At 45.4% G+C, this 23217-nt stretch overlaps 1 protein-coding gene across 3 annotated transcripts in view; it reads left to right on the forward strand.

Annotated features, from left to right (window-relative positions):
- WDFY3 (WD repeat and FYVE domain containing 3) overlaps positions 1 to 23217 on the forward strand; it is a 1200521-nt gene that overhangs the window by 931320 nt on the left and 245984 nt on the right. For all 3 annotated transcript variants that reach the window (XM_069236246.1, XM_069236255.1, XM_069236264.1), the window contains 4 exons: positions 5219 to 5367; positions 8707 to 8827; positions 14749 to 14834; positions 15120 to 15200. In XM_069236246.1, coding sequence (XP_069092347.1) covers positions 5219 to 5367; positions 8707 to 8827; positions 14749 to 14834; positions 15120 to 15200 — 437 coding nt within the window. The remainder of the gene's footprint in view (positions 1 to 5218; positions 5368 to 8706; positions 8828 to 14748; positions 14835 to 15119; positions 15201 to 23217) is intronic.

The following is a 23217-nucleotide window of genomic DNA, read 5'->3' on the forward strand; positions in this document are numbered from 1 at the left end:
TTTACATTAATCACCCCCACCCGCACATGCAGCACCCGCCCATTTTCAATACTTCAAGATACCAGTATGGATTTCCCCCAGGAAGAGGCACCGATTCTGCCCTCATCCGCACCTGGGATGATCTTAAAAACTCAATAGACCACAATGGAGTTGCTGCACTCCTTCTCCTGGACCTCTCAGCGGCCTTTGACACAGTTGACCATGACACCCTAATACAAAGACTCTGCGAAGCCGTCATAGAGGGGACTGCTCTCGACTGGATCACAACCTACCTTCAAAACAGAACAAGTGTCATCCATACTCCCATTTTCTTGTCCAAACCCTACTTCACAAAAGCAGGGGTCCCTCAAAGCTCAATCATCTCACCCATGCTTTTCAACATCTACATGATGTCATTACCATCAATGATCAGTACATTTCATCTCGCATGATACAACTGTGCAGATGAAACACCAATACTCTGTAAACTGGAATACCCAAAGACATTGGAATCTCACAAACATTCAATTGCATCAGACCCGTTGATTAGTGGATGACATGTAGCCATTTCAAACTGAATGTTTCCAAAACAGAAATATTCACATGTGGTGATTGGAAAAATTATGACCCACTCTGCGCCTGGCCTGATGATCTGGGACCACCTCCTAAAATATCTAAGATTTTTAGAAACCTTGGAATTACCATGCACTCCAAGTTAACAATGAATGCTCAAGTCGAGCAATTAGCAAGATCCAGCTTCATCACCATAAAAACTCTGCAACGCATTTCCTTCCCTTTTCGGATTTCCACATACGGTGAAGGCTACGATCTCTCTTGTATTATCTAAAATGGATTAAGCCAATGGTCTCCTCCATGGATAATCTCTGCCTACTTTGAAAAAACTACACACATTCAGATCTCAGCTGCCAGACTATTCCCACATATATAGAGCCAAAAGCCCACATTTCCCCTGCCTTGAGGGCCCTACATTGGTTACTGGTTGCCAGAAGATCCCCCTTAAAGCTGCTTTGTATCACCCACAAAGCAATAGATGGATCAAGACCACTTTTCATCAGGAATAAATTCACAAAATACATTAAACTAAGAAACCTCTGCTCAAGATTGGCATCCCACCTCAAAACACCACAATACAGGAAAAAGACTATAGGAGTTCTTTCTTTTGTTCAAGCAGCCAAAAAAATGGAATTCATTACCCCCAAATATAAGATCCATGGATAGCTATTTTATCTTCAGAAGACTACTCAAGAGTTGACTCCTTTACTACATAACCACCATACTCAAACAGCAATTGACCGCATATCCCTGTATGTAAACATTTATAATTTCATTATATGTATGTCTCTAGATGTGTGTTGTTTTTGTACAAATAGATATAATAACGATTTTATCTTAAAATATATACATACTATTTACACTGGTTTCAGCAAACAGGTATAGTAAAGCTACTTACAGGGCCAGTCTCCTGGACTAGTAGTATTGAGCAAGGGTCAGAAACACACCAGCAACTCGCACCGGGCGACACTGGGGCAGCCAGGTGCCGAGGTGTAGTACAGTGTCAGGGGCCGATGTTAGTCAATGATGATCGCTCCAGTTAAAACGAGGCTGGAGTTTAGACAGTAAGTCAGTCGAGGAGAACCAACAGGTGGGTTCAAGTCATGAGATGCTTGGGGACAACACAACGCAATAAGGAGATAAACACAAATTTACAAAATTAACATGTATCCTTATATATGTTTAGGCACCAGAATCAATGCTATTAGGTAAGTACGTTTTGCAAGAAAAATCTTAACAGTTTTGAAAAGTCAACAGGGAGTCCAGTCGAGGAGAACCAACAGGTTAGTTCAAGTTTGAGGTGCTCTGGAACGTGAGGGCACCTTAGGTCCTCTTCTGTACGGGCGACAGGTTGTTTTTCTCCACCAAGAGCGCTAGCGGTTGAGAGGGCCTGCAGGCAGAGGCTGCAGGTGGCGTTGGAGAGTCCACAATGGGCAAGTCCACGGTGGGCTTTGTCTCTGGAAGGGTGCCACATTGGCAAAGTTGGCCCACTCCGACTCAGGCTAGGTTGCACGGGTGCAGCGGTGCTTTCTGGTTTTGTGTTTTTGGGTACCTCTCAGATCTCTTGGGTGCCTGCAAGATGCAGGGAAGCAGCTCTGCTGCTCCACGAACGTTCCTGGGTCTTTATTGAAGGCAGGCAGTCCTCCCAGGCTATTGGAGGCATAGCAGGCTGCAGGATGAGTTGACTTTGGCGAGAACAGGAGACATGCCGGCAGGACTGAGGCCAAGTTAGGTGCTTCTTCCTCAGTCCCTGCTTTTGTGGCTCTTGAGTGTCCTTCTTTGTAGGTCAGTGCAAATCTGCTTTCCTGGTGCCAGGGGCTACCATTAATACTGAATTTAGGGGCATTATGTGGGTGTAGGGTAGTAGCCAATGGGCTACCTACCCCTAGGGTTACTATGCCCCTGCATGATCATTGCCTGTGAAAATGGGCATAACCCTGTCCCAGAGTTCCTAACACTGCCAACACCAAGATGGCATATTTCTAAATGTGGTGTCCACTTCAGGCAGCTCACCTTACGGGTGGGGCTGGCCCTGACCTGAGGGATGGACACACCTCTCTGAATACTAAATTTACCATCTGTTGGGGTGCCAAATGGGCCCTTGGGCAGAGAGGTCAACATCTCTTCTATGAGCGAAGCAATATCTGCATACTAAGGGTGGTGGGCTGCTTTGAAGCCCCCTGTCTTGGATTGCAGATTTGCAAATAATCCTGTTGGGCTAGGTGTGTGAACACCTAGCCCAGAGCAGGCTTAGTTTATGACTGCCTGAAAGCAAAGGCTCTCTCCCTTGGGGTTCAGAATCATGTCTGGTAGTGGCAGGCTAGCTAAAACTGGTCCGCCCGCACACTGGTAGTTGGTAGGTTTTCAGGGGGGGACTTCTAAAGTGCCCTCTGGGTGCATGCGTTAATTTGTCCTTCACTGGCATCAGGGGGGTTTTATTAATACAAGATGTTTAGTACCAAACTTCCCTATTTTCAGTTAAGCCATCATGTAGCTGGGAAACTCGTATTGACCAGTGTCCTGCACATGTACTTAAAATGGCCTTCCTGTTCACTTACTATGACATAGCAGGGGCACGTCAGCTCTACCCTGCCATAGGGCTGTAAGGATGACTGACATATTGCATGCAGTGTTAGGGGACAGGGCACACAGGCTGTGTGCCATGTTGGGTTTTCACTTTTAGCTGCACCAAGGCAAACAGCCTGCAATGGCAGTCTGCATGTGCTAGGTGAGGAGTCCCTGAGGGTGGCACAATACATGCTGCAACTCTTTTGGGGTCCTCTTTGGTGCCTATGTCCTCGGTACCAGGGATACCATTTACTAGGGACTTACAGGGATCCCAAAGGTATTGCCAATTAGGGAACAATTGCACAGTTTTAGGGTAAGAGATCTGGCACTGGGGACCTGGTTAGCAGGATCCCACTGCACTTTGTCAAAATTGCATAATTTGCCAGGCAAAAAGTGGGGGTGATCATGTCAGAAAGGGGCACTTTCTATGGGTCTGTTCCCAAAAGATGAGGAATCTGGGGAAAGTATTGTACATCTGTTTTGCACATCTAAGTTTTACTTGTCAATCATTGCCTTAATTCTCTGCGCTGCCATTCCGATTCCTCAGAGTGCATTAATTAAATTCTGGCATGGAACTCATTTGGATTTTCTCTGAGCATGCAGTTAATTTGCTCCTGAAGGCAAGTGATAGGAGGGAAGGAAACCTGATAGTTCTGGCTTACTCAGTTACGAATAGTTTTATAAACAGTGAAGCCAGTAAATACTATAAGCATTGTTCCTGCCCTCCTTCTCCCTCCTAAATTGCTTGGATCTGTAAGTCTAACCCAGGGCTATATCTGGTATTATTAAATTGCTCCTCTTTCAGTAATGATGTCACTATCAGGTGAGGGTCGATTTCACATCACAAGGTGCCAACAACAATAAGCAGGTGATAGCAGCTGTGCAACCTCATTTCTATATCAATGTTTTGGCAGATTTGGGATTTTGGAGATTGGTGGGACGATAGCTAAGAAACTTCATCCTGTGGTTTTCAGGGCATCTTTAATATGTATTTTTTTCTAGGATGGGGTTCACACACCTGACTGGAGCCTGAACATTGTGACCTTTACATGAGGCAGTGAGAGTAATGGAGCAAGCCTCGTCGTTTAAATGTGTGCCTAATGCACTGAATATAAAAATGAGAGATGCAAATATCCTGCAGGTCATAATGAGAGAGCTCTGTCTTCATATCCTCTGGAAATGTTTAAGACCCGCTCCTCAAAACACAGTTGTGCTTGGAGTGCTATCCAAGGAATGTGCAGGGACTGATCACCTAATCCTCTGTCTCTGCATGGTCAAGTAGCTAGAGATTTCTATGCATCTGGCCTGAGATCCTTGACTGAAATGTATGACCTGATCAGTTCAGTTAAATAAACAAATAAGCATCCATGCAACACCTTGTGAAGCAGATTTGTGTTTTTTAATTGAACACACATACCTGTTAGATGCCAGGGTAGAGCATTTAGGGCAGGGGTGGTTATGCCACTTTAGATGAAAGGTGTTCCGAGTCACAAACATTTAAACTGTTTGAAGTTTTGTGATGCTTTATTTTTAGATTTTCAGTTTTAGTCCACACAGAGTACTGTAAGGATTAAACAGTGGGCATGAAGCAAAGGAAGGATTCCATCTAGATATTGTAGATGATGAGAAACTCTGTTGATGGTTACATAAATGTGCTAATTTTGCTTACTTTATCCATTAGCACTGCAGCGGCGATCATACCATGGCCAGACGCACAGATCAGTTTGCCCCAGAATCTTATTAAAGGCTTCTTACTTAGCCCTAACTGCAAATGACAAGAAGCCCTTCCTTCTGTGAGTGAGTGCGTAGAAGCACTGTTTTCTCTAATGAGTAGTGTACAACTAACTTTACTATGTCATCATGAATCATACGTGCTGGTTTAAAAATCCCAACTGAAAGGAGTTTTTGAACTTTGTTTTGCAAATTATTTTTTTTAGTTAAAAAAAAAAAAAAAAATACCAGCAACTCAAGTGTGTTCCATTCCCAAGTGGTTCATTGTTTTCGAGGCTTCTACTGGAAAACAAACAACTCCCAGCTCTAAATTGCTTCCTTTCATTTCAAACTGACCTACGTTGTCTTTGCTGGATTCTCCTTGCAGATTCAGCATATGTACCGCTGTGCTAGAGTTCAAGGGCTTGACACCAGTGAAGGACTTCTTCTCTTTGGCAAAGAGCATTTCTATGTGATTGATGGCTTCACAATGACCGCCAGCCGGGAGATCCGTGACATCGAGACACTGTCTCCAAAGTGAGTAATTGTTTTCACTGTTATGCTTTCTCCCTTCTAAGATACATTCAAGTGCCATTCTTGTTTGACAAAATCTTCTTTTAAACAGCAGGCAACAGTAGCATGCGCCGCTTATACTTTTGACCTCATAGCACACATTTATTTTGGAACTTATAGTTGTATTTTTATAACATGATAAAAGCTAAAAACCAGCCTTTTGAGTAGTATGCGTACAGTTGGCCAGCTCCCTAGTTCGATGCGTGATTCACTCATTCAGTTTGTTTCAGCTTTGCATTCTAAGACTTGTAGTTTAATTTTTATAACGTGATACCAGCTGCAAATACAAAGCAGAAATCTGACTAGATGAACTACACGTTTGAGTCTGTGAAACTTGAGCTGTGTGTGCGTGTATTTATAAAATTAACCTCGAGGAGAGGTTACAGTTGATTATGCTGTACAGTGGTCAATATTTTATAACTAATATTTCAGTTCAAGGCTGACTGAGGATCATTAATATCATGTGAGGTGGCTCTCAAGCGAGTGAAAAATCATGGATGTTTTGTTTGACTCCTCAGACTGCAGTAAAGGGACAGTGATCCAGTAAGCATGCATTCTTGGAGAAGTTAATGTGGCAAAAAATGCCAGTTATTCATTTACAATGACCATAGCTCCAACTCAAGTAAATACGAGACCTATTGTATTGTGAATGCTTGTTTTTGTGGATTGTTTTGAGGTTCAAATTATCGAAACTTATTAGGCCGGGGCCCTGCCTTCAAGTAATGACTCCATGGTGGTGTTCAGGTTTCAATAATGATTCAGTTTGGGTCCCCAGATTCCAGTAATGATTAAGTGTGGGTCCACAGAAGTCAAAAGATTAAGAACCAAAGATCTAGACTCTTTGAGATTGCAGCCTAGTTCAAATGCTCATGTGGGAATCACAATGAAAAGTGAATATAAAACAAAGACAATGCATGGAAAATATGAGTTCACCAATCTACGAAAAAACTGCTAAAAAGTATGTTCAGTTGAATAAGTCCTGACCTGACAACCTTATTACAGAAGACATTCATATCACCTTTCTCGATGATGTTAAGACAGGTCTGACTAGTTATGTTATGTTATATTGATTTGTATATTGGACTAATCACCTGAGTGGGTATGCAGGCGCGTGGGCAAAGTGTGTAGGTGTGTGGTCTCAAGGCAGATCTATGAAGAGCCAGGTCTTCAGCTTCTTGCAAAACTCAAGAGGTGAGGAGGAAGTGCTTATGTGTTGAGGGAAGTAGTTCCATGTCTTTGGTGTGATGTAGGAGAATGAGTGACCAACAGTTTTGATTTTGTGGGTGCGGGGAGTGTGTGTGAGTGATGCAGAGCATAGATGTCTGATGGGTTGGTGAAATTGTATGCGACTGTTAAGGTATTCTGGTCCTGTGTTGTGTAGGGCTTTGCATGTGTGCATGAGAAGTTTGTATTGGCTGTGGTTGTGTATGGGGGAGCCAGTGAAGCTTCCCGAGGCATGGTGTGCTGTGGGTGGTCGAGTATGAGTCTTGTGGCTGCGTTCTAAATGGTCTGTAGTCTGGTTAGGAGTTGTTTGGAAATTTCGGTGTAAGGAGTCTTGCCGTAGTCCAGCCTGCTTCTGCTGAGTTCTTGTTTAACGGTTCCGTCTGGTGTTCTGAGACAACCATTTGAAGATCTTTACAGCATGCGTAGGATGCGGAAACAGGAGATGCATACTATGTTGATTGGAGCTGTCATGTTTAGCTTGTCATCTAGGATGGTCCCTAGATTATTTGCGTTTTCTGTAGGTGTTGGTCCTACCTTCAGAGTCCATCTGGTGGAATCCCAAGCGGTCTTGTTGCCAAGAACCAGTACTTCCATCTTGTCGGATTTGAGCTTCAGGCAGTTGGTTCGCATCCAGTCTGCTGCCATGGTCATGCAGTTAGTGAAGTTGATTTTGCTAGTGTTTGTCTTGTCCGTCAAGGAGAGGATGAGTTGGGTGCCAGTGGCATAGGAGATGACAGTGGCGTCTTGTTATCAGATGATGTTGGATAGTGGTGTCATATAAATGTTGGAAATAGTGCACTGTGGGACAGACCCTATAGGGCACCCCATATCAGTTTCTTGGTATCTGATGTGAATGGTGGAAGTCTGACCCTTTGGGCCCGTGAGGAAGGAACAGATCCATTTGATTGTGGATACTTGTATGCCCATCTCGTGAAGTCTTCTGATGTGGGTCCTGTGGGTGTGTTGAAGGCCCAGGAGAGGTTGAGCAGGATGAGGGCTGCTGCTCTTCCTCAGTGCGGTGTTTTGAATGTCATTGGTGGCCACAATGAGTGCTATTTCACTGCTGTGGTTCTTTCTGAATCCTGATTGTATTCTTTGTCTAGAAGATGGTGAAGTTCGAGGTGGGTTGTGCATTGTCAATAATGGCCATCTCAATTTCTTTGTGTGAAGAGGGAGCATGGAGATAGGTTGGACGTTGCTCAGTTGATTCGGGTCGGCTGTGGGCTTCTTGAGGAGTGCATTAATTTCTTAAAGTGTTCTATTCAAGCTATTTATATTGTATATAACTTGATCACCCAATTGACAATGCCTGATATAAGTCGTCTGTGATTACCTGTGCTTTGGTCTGTTTTGTATCTTAAATCTGTTGGTTGTATTGTACTCTGCTGCTAATTTTAGTGTGTCCCACGCTTTCAAAATTCCTTAACAGTACGAGTCCCCGGAGCAACAAAAATGCCTACCGATTGGCAGTTCAGTCATTGCTATTCCTCGTTTTTTTTTTAATAAACTCTAAAACTCCCTATTAGTAGAAACTTGTAGATTTCTGCTGGTAGCTAGTAAATTGAGCATGCCCCTCCCAAGCTGTGCCACTTCATATTTTAATTCCCCATGGCTTGCCCGGGCCGTACGCCTGCATCTATATTAGGCAGTGGATCATGCAACTCTGTAATATGAAGCAAAGCCATATGCACCGTGCCTCCCAATACAGTGACTGCTGTCCTTCCTGTAATGCCAAAGTGCCCCAAGGGAAAACGAAAATGGATAAAAACCACCCTTTGCTCTCTCTAGGCTTTTGTAAAATTCTAGTGAATCTGTTTTGTATTGCGATGCCAGGAGCACTGGTTTCTGGGACATGAGTTACTTTCCACACTTGACAATCAAGTAGAAGTTCATCTTAAAAAAAGATAGATAAGAGAGATAGACAGACAGATAAGTTTAGAGGAGCCTTGTGCAATGTTTCTGTGTTTGTGGTTGATAAGACAAGAAATATCGGATGGCACTTACAAAAACACAATTGTAATCTGGAAGTAATGCGTGGGTGATATATTTTCATGATTTGCTTTTTGGCTTTACCTACAGCATGTATGAGGCAATCATCCCCAGTGGAGCAAGACAAGGGCCAAGCATGCTGAAGAGAACATGCAGCATATTCATGTATGAAGATATCAAAGAAGTCCATAAAAGAAGATACTTATTGGAGGTGATCACACATTTAGTTGTACTTGTAAATTGCTTCTGCTTCACCCAATCATTTGTCAAACGTAACTAAATGGAGGAAAATCTGAAGAGAAGAGCAGACAGTATCTCAGATTTAGATAACCATTAGGGAATTAATGGAACAGATGCAAATTATTTTTCATTCACAATTTTTCTTTAACGTCATAATTAATAGGTTTGCTCCCTTACTCCCCCCTGGTCCTCTTAGACTGGTGTGCATGGTTCCTGCTGGGACAGGAGCGTGGCGCCCTGCAGTCGCTGCAGGATTTGGACATCGCCAGAATGGGAAACCTCTTCAAAGATGGCAGGATGAGTGACTAGGAAACGCTGCGTGCCTGCGGCGCCAATACTACACCGCTAATGCACTTTTACTACCTTAGAGCATGACACCCATTACAGGCACTTCTCAGTGAGGAAGGGTTGGAACTGCTGGCTATGCCAGCTTTAACCTCGCTGTTGCAGACCCCCCCCCCCCCCCACCTCACCAAATAGTGTCGAGATTGCATGCACAGTAAGCACGTAGGCTGGGGGGGTGGACAGGGTAGCGTGCCAAAATGATGTGAATGTGCCCATAGATGACATAGACTTACTGTTGTTCAGTGACAAAGACTGTATACCTAAGAAGCCGACATAGGCTCATTCATTTTAAGTACATTAATAGAGTCTGTACTGGCTAGGTTGTATCAGTACTGACTGCGAGAAAACGCAGCATGTTAATGCTGCAGGGAACCAGATGCCGATTTTCTGTATTTAGCCTGGACCTGTCTGGGCATTTTGGGTTTCTGGTGTGCTTTGTTCTATTATTGTGGGGAAGGGAGAGGGGGGGGTCTCAGCCCAGAACCGCTCCTGGTGCTACTCGAGTACAACAAAAAATTACCATGCGCTACCAGGAGTTTGACTGCTACAGGTTTGATACTGGCAAAGCACAGGATGGCAATCCGCTGGGTGCAGGGTCAACTGCCTACCTTACATGAGTGGCATAGAGATATGGCCTATTGTAATCTACAAATAGAAACATATAGCAAACTCTTACTGAGTTGTAGCCGCCCGCATGATATATGGGGATTGTATTACGACTACCTTGCATAAATGGACGGGGAGCAGACGGGGGTGGAGACTCTGACTCATCGTTGGGTGGATGAGTGACGCATCCCCGCTGCTTAGTACAGTGCATTGGCCTAGAGGCCCCTGGACAAAGTTATGCACGCAGATCGCATTAATTTCAGGAATTCCAGATACGTGAGATCATGTCAAATGCTTATTGTACTGCTGTAATGCTGGGGATGCCGGAACTGGGGAGATCATTTGTCGGCAACTAACTTATGTGAATATAACTGCTGACAATCTGTCAAGCTGTGGGCTTAATCTACTGCCATTAAGGTGACACTGCAGGAGTTGTACTTTGTGGGGCAAGTCTGTGAATGCATAATAATGTGTTTAAAGTACTGTGACCTGTCAATATGTTGGGAACTGTGCTGAAAGTAATTTTTTTTTTTTTTATAAAGCAAACCGAAGTGGATATGAACAAGCAAAAAAAAGTCAGAATTTATGTGGTGTTGCTATAAGACCCACTTCACAGTCTCCGACCCTTATTCTTATGGGTTTGAATTCAGGAAAGGATTGGAGGGGTTCCTGGACTCTCATGAACACCGGAATGATCCTAACATGGACTGGGCACAGGAGTTGGGCAAGGCCAGTGGTCTGGATACCTCTCCAGACGCTGGCATGCTGACTCCTCTTACTGTGGCTACAGCTAAGGGAGCTACTTATTCCATGGTGGTCAGTAGAGCGGCTAAGGTCCTCGGCCTTGAGCTGCCTACTGTTCAGGCCAGGTCTAATCTCCTGACGGATGTGCTTCAACCAGGGGCTTCCTCCTCTGAGCCTCCTCTTCCAGTCATTGAAGCTGTCACCGATGTCCTTTTGGGCCAACACAGGAGCTCTTGTGAACAGGACAATCACACCCCCCATAAGCCCTCCCCAAATGACCCTAAATTCCCGTCCCAACACCCCCACACTTGAGAGCCTTGTTATCCAGGCATCCTCATCCTGTGGCGTATTCCCTTCCACACATCCGGATAGGAAATCAAAAAGGCTGGAACAATTTAAGAAGATGTTTTCTTCCTCCAGTCTAGCGCTGCAGTCAGTGAACACCGCATGCCTTTTGGGCTGTTCAACTCACTCTCTGTGAGATACGGTTGCACAAGTCTTGCCACAGATACCGGAGGAGGCCCGTGCTATCGTCTCCCAAGCTGTTAACGATGAGAGAGACATGGCAAAGTTCATTATCCGATGTCGGCTGGACACGACTGACTTTCTGGGTAGATTAGTTGCTACGACAGTGGCCTTGAGGCGCCACACCTGTTTACGAACATCTGGTTTCTCAGGGGATGGCCAACAGACCCATGCCCTTTGACTCCCGTCTCTTTGGCGACAAGGTGGACTCTGCGCTGGAGAGATTCATGGGCTCCCGGGCTATGGCTTAGTCCCTCAGCCTTTCCACTGCCCCTCGTACCCAGCAGTCCGCCTTTCGACCATTTTGTGGCCACGGAAGGGGCTCTCTGTTGCGTCCCTTTGCCAGCTACCGTGCCACTCATGCTATTCAGCCGACGTGGTCGTGGGTCAGGGAACCAGAGGTCTGCCCAGACCACCCCTGCCCCTGCTGCAGCCTCCAGGCCCTCCTAGTCCGTGACCTCACTCTGGTCAAGTTGGCAGCAGGATGCGCCATCACCTGCCCCACTGGGAATCCGTCACTATGGACAGGTGGGTTTTGCAGATTGTTCGGAGGGGCTACTCCCTCCCCTTCAAGTCTGCCCCATCAGCCTTGCTTCCATCATTCAGCTGTATAGCGGAGGATCATTTGGCACTACCCCGCCAGGAAGTTGCGGTTCTCTTGGCCAGGGGTGCCATATGGAGGGTCCCTGCACCAGAAGTAGGTTGTGGTTGTTATTCCCACTACTTTCTTGTCCAAAAAAAAGACAAGGGCTTATGTCCTATCCTAGACCTTCAGGTCCTCAATCTCTTCCTCAAGAAGGAGAAATTCAAAATGCCCACTCTGGCTCATGACCCGTCTGCCTTGGACCCATGAGACTGGATGGTAGTGTTGGACTTGCAGGAAGCTTATTTCCATATTCCCATCCTGCCTGTCCAGAGATGTTGCCTACTATTCGTGGTAGGTCACAAGCACTTTCAATTTACCATGCTCCCCTCCAATCTTACCAGCACTCCTCATGTGTTCAGGAAAGTGATGGCGGTGGTTGCAGCTCATCTGTGCAGGCTGGGGGGTTTCATTCTTCCCCAACTTTGACGACTGGCTGTTGAAGGCGGTCTTGCCCCAGAAACTTGTCTCCCACCTTCAGACTACGGCGAACCTAATGCACACGCTAGGGTTCACTATAAACGTGCCAAAGTCACACCTGATTCCATCTCAGGCGCTCCCTTTCATTGGAGCTGTTCTGGACACAGAGCAGTTTCAGGCCTATCCTCCCGAAAAGCAAGTCCAGAATATTCAGGCTATGATTCCGATCTTTCAGCTTCTATCTTGGGTTTTGGTGAGACTGACTCGGAGGCTGCTGTGCCTCATGGCCTCCTGCATCCTGTTAGTGACACATGGCAGATGGCATATGCGGGCTCTGCAGTGGGACTTGAAGTTCCAGTGGGTGCAGCATCAGGGAAATCTCTCCGACATGGTCCAGATCTCGGAGGGGACTGCAAAAGACCTGCAGTGTTGACTTTCAAATCGGCATTGGATCAACAGCAGATCCCTCTTGCTTCCCCAACCAGATCTATCATTAGTGACGGACGTGTCACTTCTGGGATGTGGCGGCTAAATGGGAGAGGCGGGGATCAGAGGCCTCTGGTCTCCAACGGAGTCTGGGCTCCATATCAGTCTTCTGGAGGTCAGGGCAATAAGGCTTGCGTTGAAAGCATTTCTTCCCTCTCTCAAAGGAGTTCCTGTCCTGGATATCTGCCAAGCAGCAATATGGGCATCCCTGCACATGTTTACTAAACATTACTGCCTGGACAGTCAGGCCTGTAGGGATGGCTACTTTGGCGTTCGGTCCTGCAGGACTTTTTATTATGATCTTGGTTCGCAGCCCACCTCCAGGGATGGCATTGGTTGGGTATCTATTCTAAGTTAAGGAATCTGCAACTAGAAGTCTCTATCAGATGTTACTTACCTTCGGTAATGATATATCTGGTAGAGACACATTCTAGTTGCACATTCCTTACCGACCCACCCATCCTACCCACTTGCAAACTGATTTCTAGATACAGGGCTTACCCATTCAGGGCCTTGGCTCTGCGCTGAGGTGCCATCTATGTACTACTCCCGACCGACGCCACCTAACGACGCGCACGGGTATTGCTCGAAGAAAAAATCTTCGGATCCATTCTGACGCTTGGAAAAAAATTCTAAGGTAAGGAATCTGCAATTAGAATATATCTCTACCAGATATATTGTTACTGAAGGTAAGTACTTCAGGGCCTTTTACTGATCTGTATTTGAGTAAGTGAACAGTAACAGTCTGCTTTTTTTCTGATTGCAGCCTTGAAGATGCCCCCCCTGTCCTCACCCACCTTTGTATAGCAGGCCTTACACAGTGTTTTCTCTGGATGGCTCAGCAAGCAACTTTCTCAGATTAGATACCTATAGACTTTTTTTCCACTTGCTCTTTTTTTTTTGTCACCGGTGCTTTGTGTTTTTTCTTCCTGTTTACAGAGGTACACTATCTTATTAGATCAAAGTTGATTGACTTTTTTCCTTTTTGAGGTGACCCTTAAGAGATTCTCTTTAAAGGCTATTCATTTTTTTTGTAACACAGCTAATTTGACCATTGGCACATTATCCTTTTTTTCTTAGACAAGACATACTCAGTTTTTGGAGCATCACTTTGCTCGCAAAGGGATTCTTGGTAGGGTCTAATGAATTTATGGGCTGACTCTGGTGATCTGTCTTATTTCCTTGGCCACCTTTTAACAAAAAAAGTAATATACACTTTTGCAGCATTTGCAAGGTGTATGCCTCATAAGTGAATTACAATCTGAATTACAGATTATATTCTTGATGTTAGATGTCTGGTTCTGTTCCACGTGGTGCCAACTCTCTCTTTGAGTCGTTCCTCATTTTTGGGTGGAATAGTTTCAGACACTGTTAGTAATCCTAGTTTCCTAGCGCTTCCTCAAAACCTGCAAAATGCTATTGATTAGTGCTTTGCTGTATTACAGCTAGGCCTCCTGGGCTTTCCTGAGTGCTAGTGATGATTTTCTCAGCATCTCTTTTGACTTGCTCAACCAAGCACATGGAAGCTCATATGTACATTTCCTCTTTTAGTATCTCAGAGATATTCTGACAGATTGCCATACCCTTGTGTAGGTGACATCACCTGAAAATCAACAGACAGGCAAGCAGCAACCTAACACACAAACATTTGTAATAAAATAGCAGCAGTTTTAGTAAGAAAATGATTAACAATCTAAGTCTTTCACAAAATGTGAAGGGATGAAACTATGAAAATGATACAGAATGATAAGGCCCACCAGATAAGGAAAAACAATTGCTCAAATATTTTTTTCATACCCTTTTATTATGTAATTGTGGCATCCTAAACCTGCTTGTGGTAAGCAAACCATAGAATAGTCCTGACTTGTCATCATATGCAAGGTACTTTTATATTTTTCTTTCCTTTTTTGAATTAGGACAAAGACACTTTTTTACTTAAAATCTTTTTCTCTTTAAAGTTGTATGTATTGGTCAATGATTTCCCTAGCAGTACTCGGCAAGTTTTTGCACCTGGCCTAATGAGTTGTTTGGCCTTTAAATGTAAAATTGTACTAATGAGTTGTGCATCTCTTCAAAAAGATGGAGTTTGCTTTCTGAGCTGTTTAATCTCTTGCTCTTTCCAGCCGATTGCCATCGAAGTGTTCTCTGGAGATGGGAGGAACTATCTTCTGGCATTTCAGAAAGGAGTAAGAAATAAAGTTCATCAAAGGTATGGGGAAAGTCCATTACACAACTTTGTAAATAAAATATTTTTATCAAGTGTAGATAGAAGAAAGATTCAATTTAACAATTAATTATTGCATATTATGCACAAATTGCACTGTTTTAGATTAAAGTACTAGTTTTTTTAAATTAATGAATATTGACAGACAAAATCTATTTTCAAGGCTTTCAGAGACGTCCATGTTATAACATAGCACACATAGACCATTTAGTGCTGATGTATTTTGATGGTGGACCTGCATGTTGAACTTTTTATTTCACAATAATACAGGTTTTTGGCAGTGGTTCCATCTCTAGTTGACAGCTCTGAGTCTGTGTCTGGGCAACGACCAAACACCAGTGTCGAACAAGGGTATGTATTGGTTTATTTCTGAAAAGATTGTGTGTAAAATTGAATGGAAACAGGATTTTACAATATGATGATAGTGTTTCACTCACAAATACTCTTCCACCCCAATTGTTGCGTTACTGGCACATTCAATAATTGAAAACTCAAATGTTTAATATAATAACTTGGTGTGCTGCTGTGTTTGATATGTATGTGTTTTGATCCGCCAAGGCTTGTGTGAACGATTCCCTCCTGGAGGTTCTACTTTTAGCCATTTGAAACAGTCTGTTTTCTAATCCCAAGTAGGAGGCCTATAAATCTTCCCCAACTACTTCAGTAAATGATCTGCAGGTTACATGTTCAAATACTTGCATGGCCACCTGAGGCTTTCATTAAGTAGTGTGCCATTAAAAAAACAGTACTGATCATTTACAGCACTCCAAAATAGCATTATTAAGCACAAAAAAAAAAAAGGAAATCTATAAACTTTCAATCCGATTTCTTCGGTTTGCATTAAAAAAACAGAATAATATTTGCCTTCTGTTGAACTTACCTAACTCACTATATTTCCTCAAGAACTGACTGCCACACAGTCCCCTACACAAGAACATAGCAAGAGAATCAAGACCAGAGGGAATGATCCCAATCTGCTTGTCCAGACCACCTGGTTAAAACCACACTTTAGGTCAATAAAGCCCATTGGACAGGGCTATTTACACCCAAGAACAGGAGTCCCCATCACTGAACCTGGGCTCCATAATGCCAAGAACAAACCAAGAGAAGTAAACCCTTAGGAATGGCCAAGTTATGGAGGAATGGGGGACTCCAGAGTTGTTGATTCAAGACTGGGTCCAGGGTGTATATAATATCACTGAGCGCATGGCAAAAGGTGAATCTGCATAATGGAAATTTGGGCATAGCCTTGTCAGGTCCAATATGGAACCCAGGCCCCAAAGTAATCCTAAACTGCTCGTATCATCAGCTTTATTAGCCTCCAGCTGAATTCATAGGGTGGGCATCTGTAATGACTTCAGAGAAGATAATTTTATCTGCTTTTTTGGAGAAAGATATTGACATCTGTACACAATTGAGCCACTGTAAAAAAAAAAAAAACTGAGTGTGCATTTCTTGCTGGGCTATTGTGATTGCAGGCAGGATTCCTGTCCAAAGTGTACTGCTCCCCAAGCCACCTTTCCTTTTCCTCTCTGCATTCTTCCCTAGAGAGAACTTCAGCTATGTTAGGTAACTCATGGCACCCATACCCGGACACCCCCTCCTACCCTACAAACCCAAAGGACAAATCCAAAAGAAAGCTACTGCTAGATGGGGCATCTTCTCCCACACCAAGAGTATAGCTTGCCAACCTTCAGACACTAGGACCCAAAAGTATAGTGCCACGGGACCACTCCTCCACTCCCACATGATAACCACTCCTTTGCCCCCTGGATCCCTTCTTTTTTTGTTCCATCTACTCTCTCAGGATAGTGCATTATTCCTCCCAAACAGCAGCCCTCCAGGACCTCGTAGTCTCTAGAAATTCCTGCACAGCGAATTTACCAAAGTAAAGTTAAGGCCACCTAACTTGTTCTACTTTGGAAAGGCATCAGCAGGTGTGCTCCATTGGACACTTGTGAAAAGTGCCTTCGCGAAGCTCAGTGATATCCACCCTGCGCCTGTCATTCATACTGATATATGAAAACTAAGCGAGTTAAATTAGCATGATAGCAATCCATTGAAAAGAAGATAAACATACACAAGCAGAGGACTTAACAAAATCAAAGGTACCAGATTCAAACCTCTGGAAACTGCAAGCCCTCACCCTGCCTGCAGAAATACTGCAGACTTAAGAGGCAGTTGAGCTGAGGCTGTGCAGATTCCAGATTAATTAAGTGCAGACAACTCAAACTTGGGTAGATAAATATATGAGGCAGATGTACAAAAGGTTGCTGAATTAGTAACTGGTCACAAGCTGGTTTGGGGATGCATAAAGTAGCATGAGCAATGTATTAAATGGAAAACAAATATTTCTAAGTTTACCACAGCATAACAAATAAGGAATCGCAATTTACCTGTATGTACTACTGTGAGGATTTCTAAACAGCAATTTTTTAAAACTGTTTTTTGCATTTGCTATTTATCGAGTGGACTTTGGTGGTAACCAGGAAAAGATTTAAACATATATTAAAATTATTATTTAAATCAGAGAAGTAAAATAGACTGCAAATGAAATATATTGAAAACATATAAGACACATTCATTTCCATTTCATAACTATTTCTACATATATTATTCAATATAATATTTACATAAGAATCATCTTGAATTTTTCTTTTAGAAATTATTTCCAAATAGCTTTTTACATATGTAAATTTATGGTGAGCCCAAATTTGAGGAAATTAGTGGTTTTTGTCACATGAAGTGTGACAGTAGAAAAAACACATGTAATCGTTATATAAAGGCTATATAATAGAATACATTTGTTTTTAAGACTAAAGCTGACAAATAAGTAAATCCCCACAACATGTATAACTTTTATTAACATATTTTCAAAATACTTTTTTAAAACAGGACTCCTAATCAATAGTTTGACTTTAATGATTTGAAAAAATAAACTCTTTTATGTTCATAACTATAAATCTGTCTACTTCCTTTTTCTAAGGCCCAAAATGTATTCATCTATTGTGTGCACCCACCTTCCTCACTAACAGAAGTGGAGCTGTGCCTTGAAGCCTCCTCACTTTATGCAGGTGGAAGAGATGCCCTAATTACAGCATTAGATAGTTGAAGTTCTCCTATAGTAGAGGAAACTTCGAGTAGGCCTCTTGAGATGTCAGCAGTGCAGTAAAACATTTCAGCCTGGATATTGACTGTGAATCTACATAGTTTTGCTGTAGCAGTAGGCAGTTATTCCATCAAAAGTTTGAAGACATCCGTCTGCATGCCGTTGATGTCTTCATGTTGTAGTTTGTCCATGTATTTAAGCAGCTGTGACTACCTACAACATCTTCCTGATAGTATATGCAAGTGATTAAAATCCATCACTGACAGTATTAGAGTTGTCACTCATTTCTTATAAGATTTGAGTGACCTCATATGCATTTGCTTTACAAATAGTGTTGCTCTTTCCCAATACCAAAATTGTGAGGCAGTAGGTGTTCCTTTTACTGATTCTTGAACCAATAATATGTTTACTGTGATATACAGCATTTAATTTATTTCACGTATGCCTGTTATCAAATCACCTAATGTTAATGAATACTGATAATATTCACTAGAAATTAATTTCTGCAGAATTTGTATCTTTGTATCTGTCACTGGTTCACATGTTTATATCATTCCCCATCATCAAAGTAACAGCAGTACTTGCATACAACAGCTGTGCGTAATATCACCAAGCCATAGAAACCAGTCTAAACCACAGCATTAATAGCCTATCCACCTCCTTAGATATGACCTGAACCCTGGCCAGTGAGGTGAAGTGAAAATGAACTGTGCTTTACCTGAAGTCCTCCACTGCTCAGATTTATACTTCACGTTGTGTACAGAGTCTCCACAGAGCTATGTTCTTTATTCCAACTGCAGCCTGGAAATCCTATCCCTGCAGCTGTCTGAATTACCTCAAACCCATTGGCAGTCTTTCTGATACAGTTGTTGTCTTTTGACTAATTTTGAGTTAGTCAGTTTCTTGTTCTATCATTACTGACAAAGATTTCGAACCACAGAGTCCTCACTTTTCGAATAGTCTCCAGGCATTGACTGGATACGGAATCTTGGTGCCGTGAGGGTCTGGACTGACACTTTACCTCTCTGAAAATGATGTGCAGATCCTATAAAGATGCCACTCCTGGAGTCACTTCCTTTCTTTTCATGCCATCAGATGCAGATCTAGCGCTACCTCTTGTTTCTCAAGAGACCTGTTCACCTCAGAAATTTTAAAATCCAGTGTGCAAGGAAAATGTCTCCTACCAAAATGATAGGTTTTAAACCCTGTAAATACTGTTGCAAACGCATTTCTGATGGATACAACTACCTGTGGATTCCTCACCTGATGAATACTCCCATGGCGCCAGCATTTGACGGAAATCTTCTTACTAGTCTCTGCACGTCGACGAGGACGTCACTTTAGCCCACGCGACGCCGTCTGACGTCATACAGGCAATAAGAAGTCCTCGCCGACGTGCCGATGACAGTTCCCTTTTTTCCGTGCATTCGAAACGGTTATCTTCGAGGGAGTTACTGTTACCTTCGTGGTTACAGTGTATTGTCTGCTGCGTAGTCTTCTCTGCGGTAACAATGTCTCAGAGGAAGTCGGGTTTCAAGCCCTGTCGAGAGTGTGGGGGCAAGATGTCAGTTACAGATCCTCACTCCGACTGTCTATGGTGTTTGAGCTCCGACCACGACGTCTCGACTTGCGATTCATGTCAACACATGAATCCGAAGGCCCTCAAAGAGCGCGAGGCCAAGTTATTCATGGCAAAGTCAAAGAAGAAGGAGAAACATCATAAGAAGTCTTCTTCGCCAAGGTCTCACCGGCGTCATCGAGACTCCCGGCGCCGTAGAGACTCACGACGCCACTCCAGCAAGGAGTCTCGTTCGAGGTCACCTTCGGCTCGGCGTCGGAGGACTTGGGAGGTCAGCCCCACGGTCACGCCGCATCCATCGACGCCGTTGCCCTCTCCGGCGTCACCGACTTCACCTGGTCAGGCGTCAGTGATTGAGGTGGTGCAGCCTCTTGTGTTTTCTCCGGCGTCGCAGACGTCGAGGCCGGCGTCGGGGTCGCCCTCGATCCAGGCACCCCAGTATCCGGCTTTTCCCACTCCTGGAGCCGATAGTACCGCGTTTCTTAATGCGATGTATACCATCTTTCAGCAGATGGCTCCAGGAGCTGCTCCGGCTGGTCCTTCGGGGCCCTTGGCCTTTTCGTTGGGTGATCCTGCGCCTCTTCGGCCGGCACCCTTTATGCCCTTTCTCCCTTTTGGGAATGTGGGCTCGGCGCCGGTGCCGGCGTCGGTGGCCGCTCCGGTGGCTTCGGATGTTTCGGCCCCGGAGGTTGCCCCTCCGTCGAAGTCAGGATTTTGCCCTGTGACTCCGGTTGGTCCATCGGCTCCTGCCTCGGCGCCGAAGCTGCCTGTGGCGCCGGACGCGGCGTCAGATGCTTCTGGAGATCGGCGCCGTTCTTCGACGTCGGCGGAGGCCATGTCGACTCCGCGTATCGAGGAGAGACTTCATTCGAGGAGGCGTGCTCTCCGTCTTTTAGAAGAGCAAGAGTACCAGCGAGTCCTAGAGGAGGGAGAGATTGAGGACTCTGGAGACGGACTGCATGGTCTGGATACAGCCAGTGGGCTGGACACTTCCCCTGAGTGGGACCTTTCATCTCCAGGGGAATATACGGAGGAGGCTGCTTCCTTTCATGCTGTGGTGAGGAAGGCAGCGAGCTTTTTGGACCTGCCTTTGCCGGTGGCAGAGGCAAAGCAGAATTTGCTGACAGAGGTATTGCATCCGGCCTCTGCTGCAGCTGAGCCTCTCTTGCCATTTAATGAGGCTTTGCTGGATCCGGTGTTGGAGGTGTGGAAGAAGCCGGTGTCTTCCTCGGCCGTTCATAGGGCTGTGGCCAGGAGGTATCGAGCTGCACCATCTGACCCTGGCTTTCTCTCTAGACACCCTACGCCGGAGAGCTTGGTGGTGCAAGCCTCCTGTTCCTCAAAGTCAGCGCCTGGTTCCTTCCCGACGGTGCCTGGAGACAGAGACTCCAAGAAACTGGATGCGCAGTCCAAGAAAATATTTTCGTCATGCAGTTTGGCGTTGAAGGCCACCAACGCCACGTGCATTCTGGGGAGGTACATCCATGCGCTGATGGATGATATTTCGTCTTCATTCACGGAGCTTCCCCAGGGTCTTTTGGATGTGGTCTCGGACGCCCAGGCTGCCGCGACCCAGATTATCCAGTCTGGGCTGGACACGACCGACTCGGTGGCCAGGGCGATGGGCACGGCTGTGGTGGCAAGAAGACAGGCCTGGCTCCGAAACTCAGGGTTCTCTGCGGATGTGCAGTCGACCCTGCTGGACCTCCCGTTTGATGGGGACAGACTGTTTGGAGCCAAGGCAGATTCAGCCTTGGAACGATTTAAGGAGAGCAGAGCCACAGCCAAATCGTTAGGACTGCAAGCTCCTTCTTCCTCTGCCTCTTCTAGAGTTTTCAGGAGGTTTCGGGGATTTGGGCGTGGCTCTTATTCCTCTTCCTTTCGGGGGAGGTTCCAGCAACCCGCCTCTTCCCTCCCCTATAGGTCATTTAGAGGGAGGGGGAGGGGTGGGGTCCGTACCAGAGGAGCCTCTCAACAGCACTCTGCCTCTTCCTCGTCCTCTGGAGGGGTGCAGCAGGGGAAGCAGCCTTAGGCTTCCACCGTCTCCCACTCACTCCTCTCCTGTAGGGGGAAGATTACAGCGTTTTCTCCACAAGTGGAAGTCTATCACAACGGACACTTGGGTTCTCGGCATTGTGGGAAAAGGCTACGCCCTTCCCTTTCGGGAGTTCCCGCCCCTCATCCCGCCCCGCCCATCTTATTGTTCAGAAGAACACCTCCTGTTGCTAGAACAGGAGGTTCAAGTCCTCCTTTCAAAGGGCGCGGTAGAGTTGGTCCCAGAGCAGGAAAAGGGTCGAGGTTGTTACTCAAGATACTTCCTGATTCCCAAAAAGGATGGTCAGTTGAGACCAATCCTGGATCTGAGGATCTTGAATTGGTTCCTCAAACAGGAAAAGTTCAAGATGCTGACCCTAGCACAGGTGCTTTTGGCGTTGAACAAGGAAGATTGGATGGTGTCTGTCGACTTGCAGGATGCTTACTTTCATATCCCGATACTCAAGTCGCACAGGAAGTATCTCCGGTTTGTGGTAGGGTCGCAGCATTATCAGTTTGCGGTCCTCCCGTTTGGTCTTACTTCAGCACCTCGAGTCTTCACAAAGGTGATGTCAGTGGTTGCGGCGGAGCTCAGAAGGAGGGGGATAGCAGTATTCCCTTACTTGGACGACTGGTTGATCAAAGCCAAGTCCCCGGAGCTTGTGTCGCATCATCTGCAGTCAACAACCCAGTTGTTGTTCGACCTGGGCTTTTCGGTGAACGTGCCCAAATCTCACCTGGAGCCCTCTCAGCGCCTCCTGTTCATAGGGGCAGTACTGGATACAACATTGAGTCGAGCCTTTCTTCCGCCTCAGCGGATTCAAGATATTCAGGAATTGGTTCCAATGTTTCGAAATGGAGCGGTAGTTCCAGTCCTCAAGGTCCTTCGTCTGCTCGGTCTGTTCGCCTCCTGCATTCTGTTGGTCACGCATGCTCGCTGGCACATGAGGGCTCTTCAGTGGTGCCTCCGAAGGCAGTGGTCTCAACACAAGGGAGATTTAGAAGGTACTGTCAAGATCTCCAGAGATGCTGCTGTGGAATTGAAGTGGTGGATTGCGGGCAACAATCTTTCACAGGGGAAGCCGTTCGCGCAGTCGCCACCAGTGGCCACGGTAATAACGGATGCCTCCACCCTAGGATGGGGAGCTCATCTGGGGGATCTGGAGATCAAAGGGCTTTGGTCTCCAGAGGAACAGGTGTTTCATATCAATCTGTTGGAGTTACGGGCTGTACGTTTGGCTCTCAAGGCCTTCCTCCCATCCCTTCGTGGTCAGTCGGTACAGGTCCTGACGGACAATACTACCACGATGTGGTACATAAACAAACAGGGAGGAGTAGGGTCGTACCTTCTCTGCAGAGAAGCTCTTCGGCTATGGTCCTGGGCAAAGGACCATCAGATTTGCTTGGTGGCAAATCATCTGGCCGGGGTCTTGAATGTACGTGCGGACAGTCTCAGTCGCCAATTCTCGGCAGACCACGAGTGGCGTCTCCATCCAGATCAAGTCTGTTTAATCTTCCAGATGTGGGGGTTTCCTCGGATAGATCTGTTTGCCACTCGGGAGAACGCGCATTGCCCGTTATTCTGCAGCCTCCAGTATCCGATGCAGGGAGCGTTGGGAGACGCGTTTCAGATAACCTGGTGCGAC

The sequence above is a fragment of the Pleurodeles waltl genome, chromosome 1_2 (genome assembly GCF_031143425.1).
Source record: "Pleurodeles waltl isolate 20211129_DDA chromosome 1_2, aPleWal1.hap1.20221129, whole genome shotgun sequence".
In the NCBI taxonomy this organism is placed as follows: Eukaryota; Metazoa; Chordata; class Amphibia; order Caudata; family Salamandridae; genus Pleurodeles; species Pleurodeles waltl.